Below are 25106 nucleotides of genomic sequence, written 5' to 3' on the forward strand. Positions count from 1 at the left end.
AGATCTGTGGATTCTTTCAATTTCTATTTTGCCCTCTGGTTCTAATATATCAGGGCAGTTTTCCTTGATAATTTCTTGAAAGATGATGTCTAGGCTCTTTTTTTGATCATGGCTTTCAGATAGTCCAATAATTTTTAAATTCTCTCTCCTGGATCTATTTTCCAGGTCAGTTGTTTTTCCAATGAGATATTTCACATTGTTTTCTAATTTTTCATTCTTTTGGATTTGTTTTACAGTGTCTTGATTTCTCATAAAGTCACTAGCTTCCAATTGCTCTATTCTAATTTTTAAGGAAGTATTTTCTTCAGTAATCTTTTGGACTTCCTTTTCCATTTGGCCAATTTTTCTTTTTAGGGCATTTTCTTCTCCTCATTGGCTTTTTGGACCTCTTTTGCCATTTGGGTTAGGCTGTTTTTTAAGGTGTTATTTTCTTCAGTATTTTTTTGGGTCTCCTTTAGCAAGCTGTTGACTTGTTTTTCATGATTTTCTTGCATCACTCTCATTTCTCTTCCCAGTTTTTCCTCTACTTCCCTTACTTGCTTCTCAAAATCCCTTTTGAGCTCTTCCAAGGCCTGGGACTGATTCATATTTTTCTTGGAGGCTTTGGATGTAGGAGCTTTGATTTTGTTGTCTTCTTCTGGTTGTATATTTTGATCTTCTTTTTCACCAAAGTAAGATAATATAGTCTGACTCTTTTTGTGCTGCTTGCTCATGATCCCAGCCAATTACTTGAGTTTTAAACTCTTTGTTAAGGTAAGAGTCTGCTTCCAATGTGGAGAGTGTACTGTCCCAAGCTTCAGGGGTTTGTGTAGCTGTTTTCAGAGATACTTGTAGGGACCTATAAATTTTCAGTTCTTCCAAGGTGGTATGATAAGGGGCGAGGTGTTTACTCCTTTCCTGGCCTGTGACCACAAATATTCCTTTCTGACCTGTAACTGTGAGGATGGGTTCCTCTTCACAGCCATTACAAGCTCTATCATGCCACCTCTCCTCCTCACCCCAGCACTGCCTCCCAGAACTGTGACCCAGATCCACACAAGGGCAAAGCAAGAGATTCCTGCCTCAGCACTGGCAAAGAGATCCCTGCAGTCCCTGTCTGATCAGCCACTGGATTTCCCCTCAGTCTGTGGGCTGGAAGCTCGGGAAGCAGCTGCGCCCCCCCCCGGCCACACTCTTAGGGAATGAAGCTGAAACCCTGCCTTCCTCTCTGACCACCGACAGAAACAGACTTTTCCCACTGACCTTCTAAGTTGTCTTTGGCATTGGTGGATTGAGGAGTCTGGAAACCGCCACAGCTGCCTGCGATTTAGTCCTCTGAGGCCTGCTCCAGGTTTGCTGTGTGGCCTGCGCGCCCACGCTGCGCTCCCAGCCCAGCGCGATACACCTTTCTGATCAATCATCCAGGTTGTCTTGGGCTGGAAATTTGTTTCACTCTGTCTTTTTGTGGGTTCTGCTGCTTCAGAATTTGTTGAGAGCCATTTTTTATGAGTATTTGGAGGGGTTTGGGGGAGAGCTCAAGCAGGTCACTGCTTTCACTCTGCAGTCTTGGCTCCGCCCCCCCCAGCCAGTTCTACTTTTTAAAAACTTCTTTTGTCCAGTGAATTTTTGTGCCTCTTTCGCCATTTGGCTAGTTCTGCTTTTTAAGGTCTTATTTTCTTCAGTCTTTTTGAGCCTCTTTTACCAAGCTGTTAATTTTCTTTTCTTAATTTCATCGCATTGTTCTCATTTCTTTCCCCAATTTTTCTCTACCTCCCTTACTTGACTTTTAAATTTTTTCTTACTTCTTTAGCTCCTTTAAGATTCTTTTTGTGTTTGTGTCCAATTTGCGTTTTTCTTTGAGCTTTTGCATGTAGCTGTTTTCACATTACTGTCTCCTCAGTTTGTATTTTGATGTTGTCTGTTAATTGTAGTTGATTTTTATGGTCAGGTTCTTTTGTTGTTGTTGGCTCATTTTTCTTCTTTTTTTCCTAAGGCAATTGGGATTAAGTGACTTGCCCAGGGTCACACAGCTAGTAAGTGTCAAGTGTTTGATCTGAGGCTGGATTTGAACTCAGGTCCTCTTGACTTCAGCGCCGGTGCTCTATCCACTGTGCCATGTAGTTGCCCCTGTTACTGGCTTATTTATTGACTTTGAACTTTATACTGAAATCAGTCTCTGCTCACCAAGGGAAAAGCTTTAGGCTTTTTTGTGCTGTTGTTTTCAGGTTTAGTTCTAGGGGTACTTCTAAGGTTTTGTGATCTGGGGAGAAGTGCTTTCATGGTCAGTACTTTGGGCCTTTATCCAGGAAGGATCCCTACTTTGCTGCAGCCACAAACACGACCATTTCTTTCTGCCCTGGAGCTGTGGGCCAGAACTCAGTATAGGTGATAGGGTTGCCAATAGTACCTGGTACTACACCAGTGCCAGCATAGGGGTCACTTTTAATCCCTTTTTGACCAGTTGTCAAACCCCTTTACATTCTCTGGGCTAAGAGCTCCTGGAGCTGCTTTTGCCACCTCCAAAGCTCACCACTAGCATTGTCTACCCCAACTTCCTACCCCAGTGTCATAGACCTCTCCTTCCAACCTCCTATGTTGTCTTGGGTTGGAAAAATGTCTTACCCTGATCTTTTGTTGGCTAAGATTCTCCAGAATTTGATTTGAGCCATTATTTTAAAGGTTTTTGGAGAGTAATGTTGGGAGAGCTCAGCTGGGATGCTATTTCTACACTGTCATATTGGCTTTGTCTCCCTAGTAACATTTTCCAAAAATTTTTCTTCCCATCACAACCTCTATCATATCGTTGGCACATTCAGTCAAACAACAAATTTTTATTAAGTACTTGGACTTGAAGCCACATCTTCTGATGCCAAATTCGCTATTCTTTCTATGGTATTACTACTTGTAAGTATTAGTATGTATAATGTCATACATATGTGTGTGTGTTTACACTTCAGTACTCTCAGATAGCTATGATTTCATTGATGTGGGTGCTTCTGTCACTGATCCATATCCCAACCCATACATGCCTTTTCACCTTGTATGCCAGGCACTGTACTACTGGCTGGGAATATGAAGACAAAGATAAATTAATACTTGCCCTCAAGGAGCTTTACTCTATTGGGTGGCAACATGTACACAAATACTATAAATATATGTGAATAAATATCAGGTAGTTTTGTAAACCTTGTGTAAGGCTGTGTGTTGCTCATGTAGGTTATCTCTTTCCATGTGGTTGTCTAAATGTGGCTCTCTTGAGGTATTGATGAATACTTCTAGGATCTTACCAACTTCTCTTTGATTCCTGCTTGGGAAGAGCAGGGGAAAGGGCTTCTTCTCTGAGTTAGAGTTGTGCCAGGCTGGAAGTGTATATCTCTTTCCCTTTATAAAATTGGTGGTCTAGGGGCATGGCTTTCTATGTGGTATGCTTATTGCTTCCAGAGTCTTTCTCTTTTCACAAGCCTTTTTCCAAAGATTATTTAGAACCATTTGTGTCTTTCTTGAAGTGTGAATTAAGAACGTCACTCCTTTCCAAAGATTTCATGCTAACACTGCAACTCACACAGAAATGCAATATTTACTTGTAATTCTCTTGACCAATCTGGAATCATGCCTAAGCAACAGCTTATAAAATATTTCAGGCTTGAAACCTGAGCTACATTCATATTTGTATAACTATACCTGCTCCCAAGAAGAACATTTCTATCCATTTAAAATAAGTAAATCTCTGAAACTTTAAGGTAGGCTTCCATTACACAGTGTAAATCTATGTCTTTGCTTTATCACTCTCACTACCTGTCTGTAGCACAGTGCATTGTTGTAGAAGATTAATACATGTGTGTTGTTTGTTAAATGGATGAATGAACGAATTAATAAAACAGCTTTAAAAAAACACATCTGTCATTGGTATAAAGGATTCATGTTCTTTTTCCTCCCCCAGCCTCAGTTTATATAAAACTTTGGTACAGTATGTAATCAATATTTTTCCGAGTGCACCATAATAATAACTTTGTGTAAAGTTCTTGAAGATTTTCAAAGCGCTTTATATGAGTTATGTCATTTGGCTCTCCCAAAAGTATTGTGAGATAGGTAATGCATGTATTATGCCCACGGGGCAGTACTGGATACAAAGCCAATTCTCCTAATGCCAACTCCAATGCTCTTTCTATTGCATTACTATTGTAAGTATGTTTACATATTATATGTGTGTGTATATGTACATATATGTTTTAGAACTTCAAGAGATGATAATTACCAAAATAATAATAATAACAACAGCTAGCATTTATATAATGCTTTAAGATTTGCAAAGCAGTTTGCAAAAATTACCTTATTTTATCTTCACAGCACTCCTTAGAGGAAGGTGGTATTATTATCCCCATTTTACAGATGGGGAAACCGAGGCTGAGAGAGGTGAAGTGATTTGCCAATGGTCACCCAACTAACTAGTACACATCTGAGGCCAGATTTGAACTCAGATCTTCCTGCCTCTCGTCCCAGTTATTTATTCACTGTACCACCTAGCTGTGTGGATCAATGAGATATAGGATCTCATTGCTGTAGGTACTTCTGCCACTGATGCAGATCGCTGACCCTTCATGCCATATTACCTAATCAGATTTCCCTCCATAGCTTCATGCAAGGAAGAAAAGGGGAAAATGTTATTAAGTACTTGCTAAGTATTGCCAAGTGATGGAGGTACAAATATAAGCATAAAGAAACACAGTCCCTTCCACCAAGGAACTGAAATTCTAGTAGGGGGCAGGGGGAGACAACACATAAAATAGAGCTGAAAGGGGGAGAGGAAATGGAGGTACCTTGTACAGGGGCATAATTTTAGAGTCCATAAAATCAGGAGTTGGGCTGGGAGGGCAATGAAGGCAGGCTGGTCTAAGCATCTCCTCAAGGAGGAACTCACCAATTTGAGAAGATGAGATGGGGACCCTTGTTGAGGGATATTCCAGGGTGAGTAGGGCTATTCCCCAGGTGTTGAGGAAAGTTTTGGGATGAGCCAGTGACAGAAGGGACACAGTTTTGAAGTCCAGAAAGTAAGGAACAGGGATGAGAATGCAAAAATAAGAATTAATTTAGATTTCTTTTTATTTTTGGGGTACCAGTGAAGCACTTTGACTGATCTTTCTGTCATCTCTTACTCTTGCCAAATAACTGGCCTGCCTCCCTTTCTGATCATACATTTTCTCAATTATAGCTCTCAAACCATTTCTTGAGTACAGGCTATTATTAGAAATTTACTGCAGTTAGCTTGTACCCACTATATATGCCCACATGCATGCATGCATGCATACACGCATATATACCTTATTCAAAATGATTATTTTGAGGGTGGAGCCAATATTTGAAGGTGGTCCTGTTTTAATAAAGACAATATTTTTCAATAATATTTGTATTGGTTCCTAAAGAAAACTGAAAGGAATTGGGAGATTCAACAGAAAAAAAAATACTTATAATAACCTGCACCTAAATGTGTGTTGAAAGTGTTGGAAAAGTTTCTTCTACAAAACTGGGCCGTCCTCAGGCTTTTGATCAGGATTTTCTTCCTTAAGGGACCAGCAGCAAAATGAGTGCCAGGGATCCAATCTTAGCCAATCAGGGAACGCTGATACAAAATGATAGCTCATTAATTAGCGAGCTGCATTTATTTAGCTACTCTGAAAACCTGCCAGGCAGAAAAATGTTGTAACTTTTATCCACCTTCATTGTTACCTTAAGAGCAGCTCTCTCCATAGCAACTGAAAACTTTTCAAGGCCTCAGTAAACTAATCCTCTCCAGTTCCCAGTGCACCATCAAGGAATTTTAAAAACATAGGACTTTGCAGCCGTGAAATACGTTCAGGGATTCAAAGGCCGCAAAGCTCCAGATACATTATCATTTATCTTCTTACTAAAGGTAAGCACTAGGTTTGGAAATGTTTGTGTCTTCCTCTGTCATTTTTAAATGCTAACATAAGTAACTTAAACTCTTTTTAAACACTGAAAGCAATCCCGGCCTCTCAGTTACATCACAATAGCTGTTAGATTTCAGGCCAGATTCTAACATAAGACGCTGTTAGCCTCCTGCACTCCATTAACAGCTGGATTCCACAGATTTATTTTTTCAGGAAGTTAGTCAGCTCTAAGATTACTTTTCTTTTCTTCAGTGACCAGCTAGTGACTTGGATTTATCAGGGCTACTGAGATCTTCAAACTCTAGTTTTCTTAAGACACTTTTCATTGATTCTCATTCATTGCTAAATAACCAAGAAGAAATTCACTGTGGAGAACAACAGTTAACTGGTTTTGGTTTGAATGTGGTCTGGTTTTTGTATTTAGGGAAGGATAGATGTTCTGACCTGTTCAAAAATGGCATCTTTGGCCTGCCACAAAATATTTGTAAAGATAGATTCACCTTTGTGAATTTCTGTTTTCTTTTACTAACTTTTCCCTTCCCAGTCTCCAATGTTTGAGTCAACTACAACTTTCTAACCTCCAATAAATATGATTTTCCCCTCTACATTGCCAGCAATGGGATTCGTTTTCTATTTGATTTAACTTTATATACTTGTCTCCAGATTGATGAGAGTGAGACGTGGGGAACCACAGGGAACAAGAACAAAGCTGAAAATAGGGGGAAAAAATGAAAAATCAAGAAAGGAAAGTTGGAGGGAAGGAAGGAAAGAGGCAGGGAGGGAAGAAAGGGAAAGAGAGAGAAAATGAGAAACAGAGTCAGGGGAGAGAGAGAGAGAGAGACAGAGACAGAGACAGAAAGAGACAGAGGGAGAGAGAGAGACAGAGACTATATAGTTATAGACATCTATTTCTTATATTAAGTTCCTTGAGGACAGGAAGTTCTTCATTTTAGACCTATTCCCACCACTTACCACTATGTCTGGCCTATAACTGATGTTTAATGAAGTTTTGCTGAATTGGATTGGATTTTACAGTGAAACAAATGAGAGTCTTTTATTTTGCAGACTTCTGTAAATAACTTTGACCAAACAGAAGTTGACATAAATAAATAGACAACGTTAACTAGCTCAGGTATATCAATGACAGGAAGGTTACCAGGATGGCGAATGGACTTTATGTTATGCTATACAAGAATCAGGTGAAGGATCTAGGAATATCAAACTGGAGAAGAGAAGATTAAGGAAGGACTCCATGGATGTCTTCAACTACTTGGAGGGCTGTAACAAGGAAGGAGGGAATAGACTTGATCTGGTTGGTCCAAGAGGTTCAACTAGGGGCAAGGCTTGGGGACAATGTAAGGAAACATCCTATAACAAATCTGAGTGATTGGAGTTATTGTAGGTGGTTTCCTGTTTAGGTAGACTTTGGATTAGGTGACTCTTGGGGTCCCTTCCAACTCAGACATTCTGTAAAGTAGCAATGAACTGAAAAACTTGTTTTTATTACTACTTTTCTTTGAATGTTTACATGAGGGCAAGACAACAAAATCATACTCCCATCAATGTTTCTACAGAATTTTTAAAGTAACAATCATCTTAGTTTCCTGCTGTTTGGGGTTATAAACTACCTACAGACCCTCTGTTGTTTAGTGACAGCTTGTCATTGCAAATCAGCTTAGCCACACAATTAATAACCTTTCAAACACATTGCATTCATTCTAATTAAAGCCTGTTTTCCCCCCTTTTAGCACAGAAATTCCTCAGGTTTCAAGTTTAAATTGTGAACTTCAGTCTGCAGATCACCATCCAAGAGAGAATTGTGCTCCAGTGTGGGGCAGAAATGCATTTAAGGACAAAGCATCCCCTGTGGGGGGTAGTATCCTTCTTTCTACTCCCCATTGTTGTTCCGGAAATTCTGCAAGAGAATCCCACAGCCTCTGACGGTCTCCATCCTCAGAGCCCAGGTCAGCTAATGGAAGTGTTACACGTTCTCTCAAGTGAGAACTACACCCGCTCGCAGAACTACTCCAGAAGACTCATCCAGACCTTACTGGAGAAAACTGGGTGCCCTCATCGGATTCATGGGATGCAAGAGGATTGCAATCTGGTTAGTGCAATGTAGAGGACTCTGACCGTCCTTTACTTCAGGGTGCCCAGCTTCCATGAAAATGCTTGGGATGGCTATGAATACAATTGCTACATTTGAGCCAAGTGCTCAGAATCTATACTTTTAAAGAAAGTGGGTACTTTGGCTTTAGGGAAATATTTCAGTAAGCCTTAAAATGTGACCCTGCAGGGTGTTTTCTTTTTTACTGCCAGAAGCAGTCAGAGGCATTTATTTCCAAATATGAGCCTTCTTCTTCTTTGTTTCTTTTTCTTTCCTTCTTCTCCTTTGCTCCTTCTATTGAGCCTACAATCTGCTTAGAAATGCTGAATTTGCCGTATGCCCGTTTTCTCCCAGGAAATGTGCATTCATTGCTGTAGGATTATGGACTAGAAAAGCAGGGGGGATAAAAGCAAGAGCTTGTGTTTAAAGATAAGAAGGGTGCTTGCAAAACTTTTAAAAATAGCTATTAATTTTTCTTCTGCTGCTGAATTCCCCAACGTTGATAACCTTTTTTGATGGACCCCCTCAGCAGCCTAGTGAAGATTTCTAATGTTTTTAAATGCATAAGATTACAAAGAAATCTATCAATCAATCTATCTATCTATCTATCTATCTATCTATCTATCTATCTATCTGTCTATCTATCAATCTATCTATCTATCTATCTATCTATCTATCTATCTATCTATCTATCTATCTATCTATCTATTTTAAATAAACAAGTTCACAGACCCCAGGTTAAGAACTCTTGAGCTACGATGAGATAATAGTTTTAGTCCAGAATGAATCAGAAAATCTGGTATAAGTGGGATTGGGAGAATGAATCTGGGAGGCATAAACAAGCCTTTGCTAATACTTAGAGGGAAAGTTCAAATGTTTACTGGTGATGTGTACTGTTTTTCATGGTCAAAATATCTTGTTGATACAAAGAATTGTTCATTGCTGTGGGTGAAACGTAAATAATTGAATGTTCACTCAACTTCTTTGCAGCCCCCAGAGATTACCCATACTATATAAGCACTGGAGCATATCTCTATGTAAGCATTTGAGATGTGGCTTTAGTTTTGGTTTACACCATTATAAAGAGAAATCAGAGCTCCCTGGAGTTATCTAGAAAATCATGGATTCTCAGTGTCCTCTAAGAGCTCACCTGAATGGCATGTTCTCTTTTAATGATATACAAGGGCTTATTAAAAATAGGTGACTGTAAGTTTACTTGCAAGTTTTTTTTTTAATCTAACCCCCCTCCACAAAGTTTGGTCCCAGAATATTATTTTAAATGCATTATTCTAAGATACTCTCAACATTTTTGGACCAGTTTTGCCTCAATTTGAATGAACATCTGGTCAGATAAATTCCAATAATAGGCAGTGAAAGTTATCATCTCATGGCTGACTTTTCTTGCAGTCCAGTTGTTTTTTTCATTCCTCCTTGAGTGAAACTCCGTATGAGGAAATAACTGGAAGAGATGGTGAACAAAACAAAGCGTAGATTTTAGGATCCTCTGCACAAAAGTACTTAAATTCAACTGCATAAACAAAGAGAGGCAAGCATACTAAATGTTTCACTGTCTACAAAGCTGGAGAGAAGCCTGGTATCCTCTGAAACATGAAGGAAAGGCTTTGGCTCAGACCAACCACTCAAGGGCCCAGAAAGGCTTCTTTTCTCTGGAGGTCAGTTGCCTCTGGAGAAATTGCTACATGGAAAATAAGAGGGTTAGACGATGTAGGCAATTTCCTAAGTATAAGGAAATGTTTGGGAGATTTGTTTCTTTGCCCTCAAATTTGGGCAATCAGTTAAGACCAAGTTGAAATTAGAACTGCGCATAAAATCCTGTATTTTGTTACTGTGAACTACTTAGAGTGTAGATGTGATTTTCTAAAAAACACATCTACACAAAGACCAAAACCAACAGGCTTTGAAAATATAAATGCTCCTGGAAAAATAGCTGACTTTATTTCAGTGACTGTGATAGTCATAATAGCTACCATTTGTATAATACTAAGGCTTTCAAAGCACGTTACTTTTTTCCTTTGATCCAAATAACAACCCTATGAGGTAGGTGCTATTATTATCCCCATTTTACAGATGAGAAAATTGAGTCTGGGAGAGATTAAATAATTTGCCCAGGGCCAGATAGTTAATTTGTGTTTGAGGCAGGATCCGAACATGAGTCTTCCTGATTCTAAGTCCATCTGAGTATCTATTATGCCAACTAGCTGCCTTGTATGCCTGCCACACTCATGGTTTTTATGCCACTTCTTGCACACAAGTGATTTTTGGTGATATGCTACAGAGCACTGTGGGTCTCTCTATTGTCCACCATTTTGATCCTTCTCAGAGATAATGGTGTTGAGTCATTAGACACCTTGAGGAAAGGCCAGGAGGCAGCTTGAGACAGGCAAGGCAAACCACAGCCACTATCTCAACTATTACCTCCCTTGAGACTTGGAAAGAGACAGCCTAGGACCCTAGGCCCAGGAGCATTGTGAGTAGCAGTGCCCTCCAACGCTCTCCGCCCAGACCATTTGTCTTGCTTCCAACCCAGACCCTCCTCCCTGCATCAAGGCAAGCAATGGATCAGCCATTCCCATCAAATGCTGACTAATTGCCATCTATGTGATAAGCAAGTCAGCCTACCTAAAACACTGAGGTGCCTGGGGGAGAGCTAGAAGGTGGCACGTATGTAGCAAGTCAAACAACCACTACCATCACTACTGCTTCAACTACCACCAACCCTTAGACTCTACTGGAGATACTCCAAGCTCCTGAACTCAAGAGTCTTAGGAATAATGTTATCCTCCACTCCACTGCTCCTATTTCCAGCCTGAACCTTACAATCATGATTTAGGAGAGAAATCACTGTGGATGGGGGGCCTGCCATGCTCATCACCACCAATGCCAAGTAATCTACAGGCAGAGTAAGCCCAAGAGCCCTGGGAGTAGCAACACTGCCTAGAGCACCAGTCTGTCTTCCAGCCCAGACCACACAAGCATAATCCTGGGAAGCAATGTTCAGAGACACAACCAGGAAACTTCTGAAGGTGCTATAGCTACAGCTACTGAAGACCTAGAAAAGAATTTTTGCTACCAAAGTCTTTGGCACTATCAAATGGTTTGCCATCAGAAAACAATAGAATTTTATCAGTGGAAATGACATTTTAAATGTCTCTCTTTTTAAATGTCCTCTTTTTAAAAGAGGAATTGTCAGCTGCCTCATGATCATACTGTCCTAAGGATGATAGGATTTTTCTATCTAATTTGCAACTGAAATCTACCATGTGTGTTGCCTCTTCCATTAGAATGGGAGTTCCTTGAGAGCAGACACTGTCTTAATTTTCGATGTCTCCTAGTGTTTTATAACAGAGTAAGTGTTCAATATGTGCTTTTTTGCATTCATTCATTCATTCATTCATTCATTGCATAACACCACTGGGAAAGTATTGGTAAAAAAAAATGGACTTTGTACCAAGGAGTGGTCTATGATCGTTGAAGGAACTATACAATCTTCCAAATGCAATTCGGCCAGTTTTCATTCTACTCAATTCTGGACTCTGATAATTTTTTTATACACAGTGACTACTAAAGATATGTATACACTAGATCTCCATCTGACTGCATGTCATGATATGGATAACATGACATCTCCATTTATTTGGTTCTTCCTATGCTGATTGCTAGGCCAATCTCTTTTGACTATCTGTGGATCTCACAGAGGAGGTTCTGGAGCATTCCAGGTTTTGACACAATTGGCATAATGTCATCACCAACCACGAACATCTGAAAGAGCTCACTATTTTCAAAGACACCTTCTTCCATTTTGATTGTGCACAGGACATCCTCCACAGTGGTGATAAAAAAAACCCAACAAACCTTTGGTGAGCATATGTCTCCATCTTCTTATAGCTCATTCTCTATTGATAGTCAGAAGATCATTAGATAAAGTCATTTCTGTTGATGGACCTATCAAGGAATTTTTTATTATAAAACATGCCCCAGAGATAAATATTATTGAAGAGAGCCCTTAAGACTATATTTTATTTTATTGAGTCAATTGCTTTTTTCCCCTTAATAACAAACAATAAATACAGAAGTAACTCATATTATCTAGACCTTTCAGTGGATTGTGTCTGAGGATATAATGCACTTGAGCAAATAATCAGTGATTCCATTCTCCTACTTTTGCCCAGGATACCATCAATACCTTCATAGAACAATTTCACGAAGATTTTGTAGATTTGACAAGTAAGCGCTTGGGTCAATAGTGGCTGATGTCTCTTCAGTCCCCTTTGTATTGTTAATACCATCTGAGATCTTTGCATTCATTTCAGTGTGTATTTATTCAGTGTGTATTTGGATTATCCAGATATTGCTTTCAACTTCATTCCCTTAAGTGCCATTTCCATTTATTGATATAAAACATCAGAAATTAAGTCCCAAAGTCGTGGTTCTACCATCATGTATGAGAAACGTCATCTCACGGTAGAGAACCAGCTTTGGACAATCATGTAACTTCTCAGGACAACTCAGACTACAGAGGAGTTACTTATCTAGATAGGCAGAGGAAGTTTCTTTACCTGGGAGTTACTTGTACCAATAAATCATACAAACAGTCCTTATGCCTTCAGTGGAAAGAATGTTGGATTTGGAATAAGGAGAGATCTATTCAAATTCTGTCTCTTATACTAGTTGTATGACCATGATCTTGGACAAATGACTCCAGCATGATCACACAACTCTGATCCCCAATTTCCAAATATCTAAAATGAAAATGAATATATTGCCAGTACTTATTTCAGACAATTCCAGTGAGGGTCAAATGAGATAATGTAGGTAAATAATATTCAAGCCTTAAAATACTTTGTTATTATTATTATTTTATTATCATATATGAGAATAGATTTCTATAGAAACATAGGCAGATCTGTTTCATCTCAACTCTATCTGTTGTCCTTTCATCTTCAAATATTGCAACCATTTAGCCTACTTTGGTTTATTGTGGGTATTCTGCAGATTTTTGTCTCCACTCCACTGCCTTTTAACGTTTTGAGGTCATAATGTAAAACTGTTTGAGGACAATTTTAATCTTCCATCATCTTTTTCCATCTGCATTGCAAATGAGTTTGCATTTCAAATTAGTGTTGCCTTTGTCTCCCTTTTCTTTCCAATTAACAAGGAGGTTTGAGTGTCTGCCCACTAAGGAGGTTTCTGAGCCTTTTAGTTCTCTCCATTGTGGCAACTGTTTTACAGCTTCATTTTTAAATTTCTCTAAAAATTGATGGCAATAAGATCTGATGCTTACTCTTATCTGTTTCCTATTTTTATGAGACATAAATTACTTACATGTGGCAAGAAGTGTCACAGCAGAAATATTGTTCTAAGATTGTAATTGTATAAGGTGTTTTCTTATCTTTATTCTTTCTTGTTATTAGGTAGTGACCTAAAAATATGTAAAACTGATTCTGAAATGTAACTAATAATTTCTATTCATGTAAGATAGAGATTCTGAATATAGGGATCCCTGAACATTTTTTGAAAATTGATTACTACATTTCAATATAATTGGTTTCCTTTGCAATCTTTGTATTCAATTTTATGCATTTAAAAATATTATTTTGAGAAGTGCTGCATAGACTGTCGGATGCTGCCAAAAATGTTTAGAATCCTTGGTTTAAGATATATTCCCTTTCAGATTTTTTTGTGTGTGTCTGTGAAATTGTGTTCTCCATGTTCAATGCTTCTGAGTCTCTTCTTTGAAGAAGTTATCTATGATAAATGATTAGGATGAGAAATCTGCAGCCCTTTGTATATTACATTTCTTAATCTTGAATCATCATTTCCAACATCCATTCCTCTGCCTTCTTCTGCGTCCCCCTTTTCATTGAAGTCACCTAGTTTGGAAAATCGTTTTGCTTATCATCATTATGTGCCCTGCAAGACAGAGGAATGTGTTCCATGGAATAATGTTTCTAAATTGTCTTTCAGCATGGAATAAAACCAGTCCCACCATGTCCTTTATTTAACTTTTCAAGGAAAATCTAACTCTCCATTTATCAGTAACTTTGCTATATTTTCTAGTTTCATTCATATCACTTAACATAGTTCCTGGCACTTAGTAAGTGCTTAATAAATATTCATTGGTGATGATGACGATGATGATATCAAGAATGTGAATATGGATCTCAGTGAGTTCCTGCAATATTATGTTAATCAGTTCAGTCCAACAAATTTAGTCTACTAGATGCCAGGGGAACAAAATCAAAATTAAAAGAATTTCTTTAAGTTTTTTTTTTCATTCTATTGGTTATGTAACATATGAACAGATAAGCATATACTGATTACTTGTGAAGGAAGTTTGCAGCAATGAAGGGGGGGAGGAGGGAAAGGGTTACAAGAAAGGCTTCCTACAGAATATAAAACATGAATTAAGCCTTGATGGATGCCAGAGATTCTAAGAGGTGGAAGTGAGGAGGAAATTTAGTCCAGGCCAGCCTATGCAAATACATAGATAGAAAGCTGCCATTGGGGAACAAGTGGCTGGATTGTATATGGAATGAAGGAGAATAGTGTGACATGCATGAAGACTAAGAAAAGGCCATTGAATTTAGCAATTAATTGATCATGGTAAATTTGGAAAACATAGTTTCATTTGCATAGTGAGATCCGAAGCCTGACTGCAAGTAGTCGAAAAATGAGTGAGAGGATAAGAAGTCAAAGCAGTGATTATTAATGACTTTTTAAATGAGTGAATGAAAAGTTATAAAATGATAGTTTAAGGGGATAGTAGGGTCAAAGTTGGTTTTTGAGAATGGAGACTTGGGGATCTTTATAGGCAACAAGAAAGGATAAGAAGAGATTGAAGATTAGAAAGTATTGGGAATGAGATCCCAAAGGAGACAAGAGTGGATGGGAACCAACGATAAAAATACAGGAGTTGGTCTTGGATAAGGAGGACTATCTTTTCATGAGAGAATGGAGCAAAGGATGTAAGAATGGGGATGCTGGTGAGGGGCTTTTGGAAATGGAATGGAGTAAAGAAGGGGAAATTTCTCAGTTATAAGTACAGGCCCAGTGATGGGAGAGATGGTTTAGGGGTATTGAGTAGGTAACAGAGGTTTTGGAATAAAATAGTTGGATGTGAAATAGTCATTCAGGGAAGAATAAAAAGATTACTATAGAGCGAGGGTCCTGGTAGAATTAAATGACATCAATTTGTAGTGGACTCAGCAAGTACGATTGCATAAGTTCCTCCAGAAATGCCTGTAAACACAGAGAAGGAAGATGGTGGGAGTAACTGGCTAGGCATGAACGGTGATGGGACAACAGGTCAAGGGATTCAAGTGTAGAGGGAAATGTACAATATTCAGAAAATCAGCTCATTGGTTGCTGGACAAAGGAATCATAGGTAGAATATCATCAGTTAAATAATTTAATAATTTAGATAGTCTTTGCATAGCCTTAGATAGATCTTTGCATGATCTGCCCTGTCCCTCTCTTTCTGCTCTTTTACTACTATCACTAATGAAATGGAAGTGGATTACACAGGAAGGAGAGCAATTAAAAAAATACTTTTTCACAAATGTCCATGGCTGAAGAACTTATTGCCTATAGATTAAACTTAGGTTGATAAGCCTTTCTACACTAAAGTGGGATGGTCCTTGGGCCTTATTGTACTGGAAGCCTTTCTAGCTTGGTAAAAGCTGTATGAGCTTGTACCCACCTGGCAAAGTCTTTGAGAACCTAAAGTCACTTTCACGCCATGGGACATTGGAATTGGACTTTTGTGGAGGAATTATGGCTATTTTTGTTCTTTTTTTGATCATTAAATTCCAGAGAGAAATTTTTTTATAGGAAAAGAAAACATACCAACATAGCTAAAAATTTACTAGGAACAAATAGTCTTATTGAATAGGTGATAGGGACTTTACTATTCAGTTTTAAATTTTCCAGACTTTTAGGTATATAAACCTAGTTTAAATAGCCTCTCTTGTAAAGATGCTGGATATTATTATTACATCTTTAGGAATGAGAGAATGGAGAGATTTAACTATCATTGCTGAGAAAGATTGTATGAGGCCCAGGGAGAAAGGATGAAGAGACATTTCCTAAGATACCGAATGAGGTAACTGTCAAGGAGAACGATTCTGCAGAGACATTTTCAGAGAAAAGAGTTTTGCTGTCACTGTGAAGAAGACATCTTGAGTAGAAATTTTAAATGCCATCCTAAGGGAAATGAATTGTTGGACTTCAAAAGTTGCAGCCTTTGGTTGGGCATGATACTGGCTGTGACTTTTCCCACAACAGACACATTGTTGAAATATTTAAATGTATTTGTATTGTATTGTATTGTAAAGTCTGTGACACTCATGTTTACTCAAGGTTATGAGACCAGTTGAGGTAGAGAGACAAGAGAGACTTGTGGAAAAAGAGCTTTCTCTGGTGCATTTGTAAGATGAGGTTTATAAAATATTTAATCTATATTTAATTAATTGATGAGAGATTCTGTGCTTCTACTAATTTTTGAGAAAACACCAAAATATACTCTTTGATATTTTTTAAACCCAAGATGAGAATTTATAAGGAAATTAGACAGTAGCAGTTAGAAAACGGGCGGGCTTGCTGTTGTCAGTGCACAGTCCATCATACCCCAAGTTTGGCAACGTGTAGGATTGTTGTCCCTAAAGCCTTCTATAAATATTAAATATTTAACATCTTGTAGGCAAAGCAACTCTCAGTGATCTAAATGCAATAACAAGGGCTTCCTAATTTTTTTCCTTCCTCTTGGGGCTTCTACCCAGCCTAAGAACAAGTAATTAAGCAAACCTGAATTAACTGATGATTAAATCAGGCAAATTCAGATTCAGCAGTGGGATAAAGATGATAGACAAACTCTACCAATGTATTAGTCTTCCATTTAGCTTAGTAAAAGCAAGAGTCTTTCTAGTACTTTAATCAGTGTCCAAGAAGATTTTGTTTCTAGAAGTTTCCATGGTTTACTAGGCCATTGCTCAACGTTTCAGCATCCAAGATATTGGCAGTGGCATAACAAAAATTCCACTTTTCCCCATGCTACAAACCCCAAAAGCTTGTTCTCAGATCCACAGTCTAGTGAGGAATCTATATTCTCTTAAATGGTGTCCCTATTGATTCAACTACTGCCAATCCAAGGCATTTGTGTCTTCCACTGTGAGGTTTGAAAACACTGTGAGCATTACTGCACATAGGAACCTTTAAGCCTTCCCTGTAATACTTATGATTTGACATATCATGAAATAGATGCCATGGAAAATGGAAATTTCAAAACATGTGCTCTTATAAAAAGGTATATCAAAAAGTATCTTTGATTGTGCCTCTTGAGCATTGCATGCTAGGTGGCTGCCTACCTTCCCTACCCCTTGCTCTAGTCTTGAAAAAGCTTCTGTTCTCTGAAAAGATCAGTCATCTTTTTCTTAGCAACTACCTAGCTAAAGAAAAAAAGTAAGTGAATGTGAGAAATTCAGATCCAGTTTATTGCATTGCTACTAAAGTTAAGTTAAACTTTATTCCCTCTTTCCTCTCCTCATAGTGAAGTAATCAACTAAGAAAAAGTAACAACTATTTAAAAGTTCAGAATTTAAAGACTGGGGGTTTGTTGCCAGCCACAGGTACATAACAAAATCAGGAATTTGGAACATAGAATTGAGATAGTGAATGCTACCTCTTCGAAAATTTACCTGGGATTTAAACCTTCATTTTCCTTTCTTTCACTTGCATAGAGACCAAAGGATGTTGGGGTAGGGGGAAGGGGTTAGGAAAAATCTTGGGGACTGAGGTTTATATAGCTCTTTCATATTTCCTTGAGAGACTTCTCTTCTCACCTCCCAAATGGAGTTTGAGGTTACAGGATCCCCAAAAATGTTGAGTGAGAATTAGAAGAATTTCTAACTAAATCAGATTATTGCCTGAGTCAACAGACTACAATTCAATTCCAGACACAATAGCTAAAAAGACAGAAACTTTTCTGGGGTGTTTTTCTTTGGGGCAGGGATAGAAATTGGGTCCCTGCAGGCTCTACTTAGCTTTATGGCTAATCTATATTACAAATGAAATTGGTCCCTGGAAGCAAGCCTCTCCATCTGGAGAAAGAAGCTAAGTTAAGAAAAGCTAAAAATGAAAATTGATTGTTTTCTCTCCCTATGAAGAGAAAATAACCAAGAACTTTTCCCTAGTCTGGTACTTATCTCCCTTGTGAAATGAAGCAAAACAAGCTAAAGCTTAAGCATCTAGAATCTAAGCTAAAAGTATGTGTATACAACTCCTTCTTTTATGGAGAGTAGATAAAATCTTAGCTGAAGAATCCTGATGAAACCAGAAAGTAGAAGTAAAGAGATTTCCACAACCACACACACACCTCAGAGCAGCACTCAGCAATAATCCTAAAATCAGTGGAGCACTACCTAACAAAGACTACATACCACATGAGACCAGTGTAGGGCAGTCCAGTAGGAGCAATGTGAGGAGATCATCAGAAGATATTGACAGTACTACAATACAGAAAGTCCAAGTTGGTCCTCTATACATGTGTCATGGCCATACATGTTCCTTACATATGTATCCCTCCACATGACATTCCTATATGGGTCCATTTGTCCCATTGAGAGTTTGTATTTGTAGAAGAGAGTGCCCTAGATTTATGGGGATAGTGATCTATTGCTATTTTTCCTCCTGTGTTATTTTATTACATGCCTTTATTTTGAATTGTGTCTTCTGGCTGACTAGTAAAATCAACAACATTGATGGGGGCTCATGAGCTTTTGTTTTGAGTTGATTTGTAAGTTTATAATTCCACTATCCCCTTACTTCTCCTATTGTTGCAGTTTAGTTAATGAATAATTGGAGTCACCCTGGCTTTGTTTTGGATATGGATGAAGTTGTTTCTGCCTGACTCATATGCTGTGTTACAGCTGTTCCCTGAGCAGGCTGCGTAACAGATATGAAGTCAAAGCCCTACAAGCTGTCACCAGAGGAGAATGGCATTAAGGACAGGCTGTTAAATTTCCCTTCTTGTGAAACAATTCCCTCTAAGAATTGAGACAGCAAATGCTTCTACTCTGATGCAAGTAAAAGGACATCTACTTTGTTCCTGGGAGAACAGATCACATGTCCTGCATCAAGAGAATTCCTGTCTAGCTGACAGATCCCCTTCTGTCTTGACAGAAAAGACCTGTCAAAGGCTAATCTTTGACCTATAAGTCAGCGAAATGAAAAAATAATCCATATTAATGCTGTGAGATAAGAGGGCAAGATATACTAGCAACATTGATATAGTGTATGTATCCCCATATAAATGTATGGGGATCGGTACTAGATTTCTGATTTCATTGATTTAGGGAACTTTCAGGCAGGGAAATACCCTTGGCAAATGTGGGTCAGCACCTCTTCTGTAACTTACAACAGTCTTAGAGAGCTGCCTACAGCAGTGATGCCAAACCTAAATGGAAACAGATCCCTGCTAGCCACATATTGACTTAGAAAACCACAGGTTAACATTATTGTGTTGTATTGTATTTTTGTTTATTTTTGTTAGACATTTTCCAGTTACATTTTAATCTGGTTCCCTGATAAATGTGGGAGTTTTGTGGCCACTTGTGGCCCCCCAAATTTGATTCAAAGGACAGTGACTTGCCCAGAGTCATACAGGCAGTATATAACACAGGTGAGACTTGAACCTAGGTCTCCCTGGCCAAAGCCATCTTCATATCCATTATGGTATGTTGCCTACACTCTTTCCCACCTCTCTCTCTCCTCTTTCTTTCCTTCTCTCTCTCTTTCTCTCGCCTTCCTCTCCTCCCTCCTTTCTCTTTCTGTCTTCCCCTCTCTTTCCCCCTCTCTCTCATCTCTTTCTTTCTTTCTTTCTTTTCTTTCTTTCTTTCTTTCTTTCTTTCTTTCTTTCTTTCTTTCTTTCTTTCTTTCTTTCTTTTTCTTTCTTTCTTTCTTCTCTCTCTCCTTCTCTGTCTCCTCTCTCTGTGTGTCTTTCTCTGTCTCTCTGTTTCTCTCTGTGTGTGTCTCTGTCTCTGTCTCTTTCTCTCTTGGTTCTGGCTCCTGGTTTGCCCCCTTTAGGTCTCCTGCCTTCCTGTGTAGCCTTCTCAAGGTCTAAGACCCCAGGCAGTCCCATAGCTGGCATTTTGTGGGCATTTCCTAGTCATTAATGAATAATGCATGTGTAGACATGTGTGGCTGTCTTCCTTTCTTTACTTTTTAACCTACAGTGTTTGGAACCAGACGCCCTGTTACTCATAGCTGGAGGAGATTTTGAAGATCATCTGAGTGAAGAAGTATTTCAGAGAATTTCCCTCCTCCTTCTGTATTACATAATTCATCAGGAAGAGATCTGTGCCTCCAAACTCAATCTGAGCAGTAAAGACTATCAGTTTTACTTGCACAGTTTACTTAGCTTAAGGCAGGATGAGGACTGTTACTCATTTTCCCAGAATGAGACAGAAGACATCTTGGCTTCCGTAAGGCAGCATTTTAACACGTCCAGAAGCCAGGTAAGAAAATCCCAAATGTGGAGGGTCTGAGTGCACCACTAAGGAAGAGGCTTGGGATTCATGCAAGTAGAGATTTAGAGATGGGAAGGTCCTGAGGCCATCTAGACCATGCCCTTCATTTTGCAGAGGTTGCCCAAGGTAGTAAGCTTCAGAGACAGGATTTAAACCTAATTTCTCTGACTCCAGCTCCATAACTCATTCTATTATACCATGAGTTCATCTTGGGCAAGCACTTATTCTTAAATTTCAAGAGTATCTATTCAAGGTTTCCCAAAAGCCTTAGTGTGGTTTTAAGCTTGAATAACTTAGGTTGTCCCTCTCTCCATGACCCCATTTGGGGTTTTCTTGGCAAAGATGCTGGAGTGCCATTTCCTTCTCTGGCTCATTTTACAGATGAGGAAACTGAGGCAACCAGGGTGAAGTGACTTGCCCAGGGTCACACAGCTAGTAAGTGTCTGAGGCTGGATTTGAACTCAGGAAGATGAGCCTTCCTGATTCTAGGCTCAGCACTCTAGTCACTGTGGTGCCACCAAGCTGCCCCCATTTGCCTATGGACTCTTGAACAAATTCACTTAAATGCCTTAGGTCTCCATTTCCTCCTTCGTGACACGAGTGAGTTAGACTAGATGGATTTTGAGTCCCCTTTCAGCTCCACAGCTATGATCCCATAACCTGGCAGGTATATGAAGGATGGCTTGGGGAGAGGGAGAGACCAAGGAGGAGAGTGTTTACTCCAGAGGATACTTTCCTGGCTCCTTCATGTCCATAAAATCCAGATTCGGCTCAGCCACTGCCATATTCACGTTTATCCAGGAGGGAGGGTTGAAAACACAGGATATCTGTCAGTGTATTTCACCTTCAAAGTGAAGAAAAACAAGAAACAGCTGCAGCCCCCCTTCGTCCCAGCTCCATCACTCATTATCTCCAGGAATGAAACAGGTTGCAAAAAGACTAGTGCTTTGCAGCACTCAGTACAAGCCAGCATCTCTCTGTAGCCCCTCATTAGTGCCCCATCTTTGCTCAGCTCTGCAGTTAGGTACTTGATGTCCCCTGCATTCTCCCTATTAGGCAATGTGCAGCCCCAGCTCCGGAGGCCTCTCCCACCCACTCCACATCAAAAACCTGACTTTTCAATTAACCTCTCCTTTGCTTTCTGACTCTCTGTGGGTAGTCAGGGGCGGGCTTGTTATCTGTGCTTCAGGGTGATCTTCCAAAGGCCCTAGGCAGCCACCTCCCATCACAGTTAGAGGGGTTTGGTACAGCCTGCTCTCCATCATAAATTATTTACTGGCAAGTATGGCTGGATTTGAATCTGAGTGCCAGAGCTGGTTTCCAGGAGCTCCAACTGTATCTCAGCAACCATTCAGAGGCCCTAAGCAAATATAGAGGAAAACAGTCTCCAAATTGCTACAAATGCAGCTCATTTGCTCTCAGTGTCTATGTAGCTGTAAGTTCCCCGGCTAATTGCAAAAAAAAAAAAAAAAGGAATGAAGGAAATGGATAGGAGAGCACTATTAACTAAATAGAAGGAAAATCACAACCACAAAGTTTTAACCCTTTGAATAGGAAAAATCATGTCAATTTCCTCAGTTTGGGGTTTATAAGAAAGCGCATCCTTCTCCAAAGAATTCTCCTTGCCACATGAAGAAGAGGAAATGCTGCACATAGATGTCATAGTGTAGAAAATGTACAAACAATGGATTGGTTCAGATTAACCACTGGAATTTCAGGCTTCCCATCCCCTGCTGGAGATCTGTCTTGTGACAAACATTAGATGCAAACTGGGAACCCAAAACCCCCAAAGTGGTGCTATATGTAGTCACTTTGGATTTCTAGAGTTTTGGAGTGTCCTTAAGAACACATATGGCTATGAGAGCCCCTGTGATGAGAGGAATAAAGCTTCCATGTTCAGAATCCACCAAAGATTGTAGGATCTTAGATTCAGAGCTGGAAGTGACCTTTAGAGGTCAGTAAATCTAGCTCCCCCATTTTATAGATGAAGAAAATGAGGGTTGGATAGCTTGTGACTTGTTCAAGGTCAAACAGCTAGTAAGTTCAGAGGTGAGATCTGAACCCAGGTCTTCCTGTTTTGAAGTCCAGCATGCTATGAATGATAACACCCAGCCTGCCATTACAATATTCACACGACAAAATGGGATGAGAATCACCTAGTTATTATTATTATTAGTGGTAGTGTTAACAGTGATGATAAGTCATTGGGAATAAGCAGGAGTCTAGTGCAGGGTGAGGAACCTGTGGCCTCAAGGTTCCCCACTCCAGTCTAGTGCATCAATATCGGACCTCAGTGTTAGAAAGACCTGGGCTTGAGTTCTGCCTTTGACATATGCTGGCCCTGAGTGAGTTGCTTAACCTCTTAATTCCTCCCAGACAAATCTCTAAGTCTATAAGGTAGAAAGCAAGTGCTGAGGTGTAAGGGTAAAGGAAATAATTCAATTCAATAAAGATTTATTAAGCACAAACAATGTGCCAGGCACTGTGCTAAGTGCCAAGGGTACAAAAAGAGGCAAAAGACAGTCCCTGCCCTCAAGGAGCTTACAACCTAACTGGAAAGATACTCGCTGGGACATCTTGATGCTGATAAAAATCTCAAAACCTACAAAAATGATGCTGATGATGCTGGTGGTGTTACTGTAGAATCACTGCAGATGGATGGGGATTTGAAAATAAGTAAATCAACTCAGCTTCAGTTTAATGTCTTTTTATTCCCATGATGGAATTCCCTGTGGATAATATCTGTATCTTCTCTAAATCATGCCACAGGGGGATAGAACATTCTACCTTGGGATGTGCTGTTAAATGTTTAACAATCAGCTTCCCCAAAAAATGTACACCAGACACTTTTAAATTGAATCTGTGTCATTAATATTTTCTCTACTGCACCATCAAGAAGGTGGATGAACATTGAAGAGAGTTTGGAAGGCATGACCTTCCTGGATGCAGTGAAAAGAATTGAGAACTCTTAGGAGTTTAAAGAATTTAACCTTAAATGATTATGCTCAGATTTGATTTCTGATTCCAAAGGATTTTGGGGCTAACTGGATAAAGTCATTGTTGATGCATTGATGAAGACATTGCTGAAGTCAACAGAGGTAGCTAGTTAGAACCAAAAGCTTAAGCTGAATTTATTGAGAAATGAGCAGGAGATAAAAACTTATTCACAGATGAGAAAATAAAAAATATATACATAGAGGAGACTTGCAAAGATTCAATTTGGGAGCAAGAAGAAAAGATATAGCTTTAGTTTAGTTTCTGACACGTTGCACTTGGAGTGACATGTAGATAGTTAAAAGGAGATGTTTAGGCATCTGTAAATAAGGGAATAGAGCTCTCAGAAGGGTTAGGTCTAGAAATAAAGAGTGTCTCAAAACTCTTAATATAGCTTAAAACTTGAAACTATACTAAGTTTTTTTAGGACACCTTATATAGATCTGAGAATCATTATCATTGTGCCCTATATATAATATGTAATTGAAAATATTTGTTGAATTGCTTTAAATAAATTAGGTAATAAATTTAGACTAAATTAGATAATAATTGTATACATGAGAACAGAGATGACCCTTCGGTTTTCCCCAAGAGAGAGAATGTAAAAATGAAGATTATAGAGCCAGGCTCCAAGTTTTTACTGATGCCTATGATTAAGGAGAATGAGTCAACAAAAGAGACAGAGAGGGTGAGCAGAGAAGTCAGAGAACCAAGGAAGTGTTAGAACATAAGAACCAATAAACCAATCAGTCATCAATCCACAAGCAGTTGATGCCTGCCTACAATGTGCCAGGAATTGTGCTAGGTACTGTGGACACAAAAACTAAAGTGAAACAGTCCCTGCCCTCAAGAAACTTACACTCTTTCAGGGAGACAACATATACTCATATAAGCATGCGTTCACACAAACTATGTATGAAACTAAAACACACATACAAGAGTCAATAAAGGGGCTTGGAGATAGTAGGTGGAGTGTCACATGTAAGGAACAGCAAGCAGGCCTGTTTGGCTAAACTGTTGAGTGTACAGTGGGGAATAATGTATAATAAGGCTGCAAAGGAGGTTAGAACCAGATTGTGATGGGCCTTAAATGCCCAAATAGAGAAAGTCGAAGAAGAAAGTTTCAAGAAAAAGCATTAAAATATTAATGAGAATTTTTGAAAAGTGCTTAAATGGTCCAAGACTGTTCCCAGCCTTGTCAGAGATACTACCAACGTTTAACTTGAATGATGAATGAAAATTAAAAATATTCTTCCAACATGTGTCTTGATTTCAGTGTGTGGAGACCAAAATTCTACAACAGAAATCTGGAATAATAAGCAATAATGGTGCTGACGAGAACACCCTTCCTCGGCTAGCTGCTACCATCATTTCTTTGTCCCTTCAAGGAGTCTGTCTGGGCCAAAGAAGCTTGCCCTCCCCAGATTATTTTATGGAATACATTTTCAGTTCTCTGAATAGTACCAACACTCTCCACCTACCAGGTAAGGATGCTTTATTGGAATTTCACTTCTGTATCCCTCCCGCCATGGAAACCAGGCTGACTAAGCAAAGATTAATGGGGGGTTACAGAATTAC

At 39.1% G+C, this 25106-nt stretch overlaps 1 protein-coding gene across 1 annotated transcript in view; it reads left to right on the forward strand.

Moving 5' to 3' along the window:
* Positions 1-5685: 5685 nt before the first annotated feature.
* Positions 5686-25106, forward strand: part of SLC39A12 (solute carrier family 39 member 12) — a 103716-nt gene continuing 84295 nt past the window's right edge. The window contains 4 exon segments of the mRNA XM_020966907.2: positions 5686-5887; positions 7634-7992; positions 20241-20522; positions 24805-25012. Of these exon segments, the coding sequence (XP_020822566.1) occupies positions 7726-7992; positions 20241-20522; positions 24805-25012 (757 nt within the window). The 5' untranslated portion in view covers positions 5686-5887; positions 7634-7725.

Source organism: Phascolarctos cinereus, unplaced genomic scaffold (genome assembly GCF_003287225.1).
Source record: "Phascolarctos cinereus isolate Bilbo 61053 unplaced genomic scaffold, phaCin_HiC Scaffold_1;HRSCAF=81, whole genome shotgun sequence".
NCBI classification, from domain to species: Eukaryota; Metazoa; Chordata; class Mammalia; order Diprotodontia; family Phascolarctidae; genus Phascolarctos; species Phascolarctos cinereus.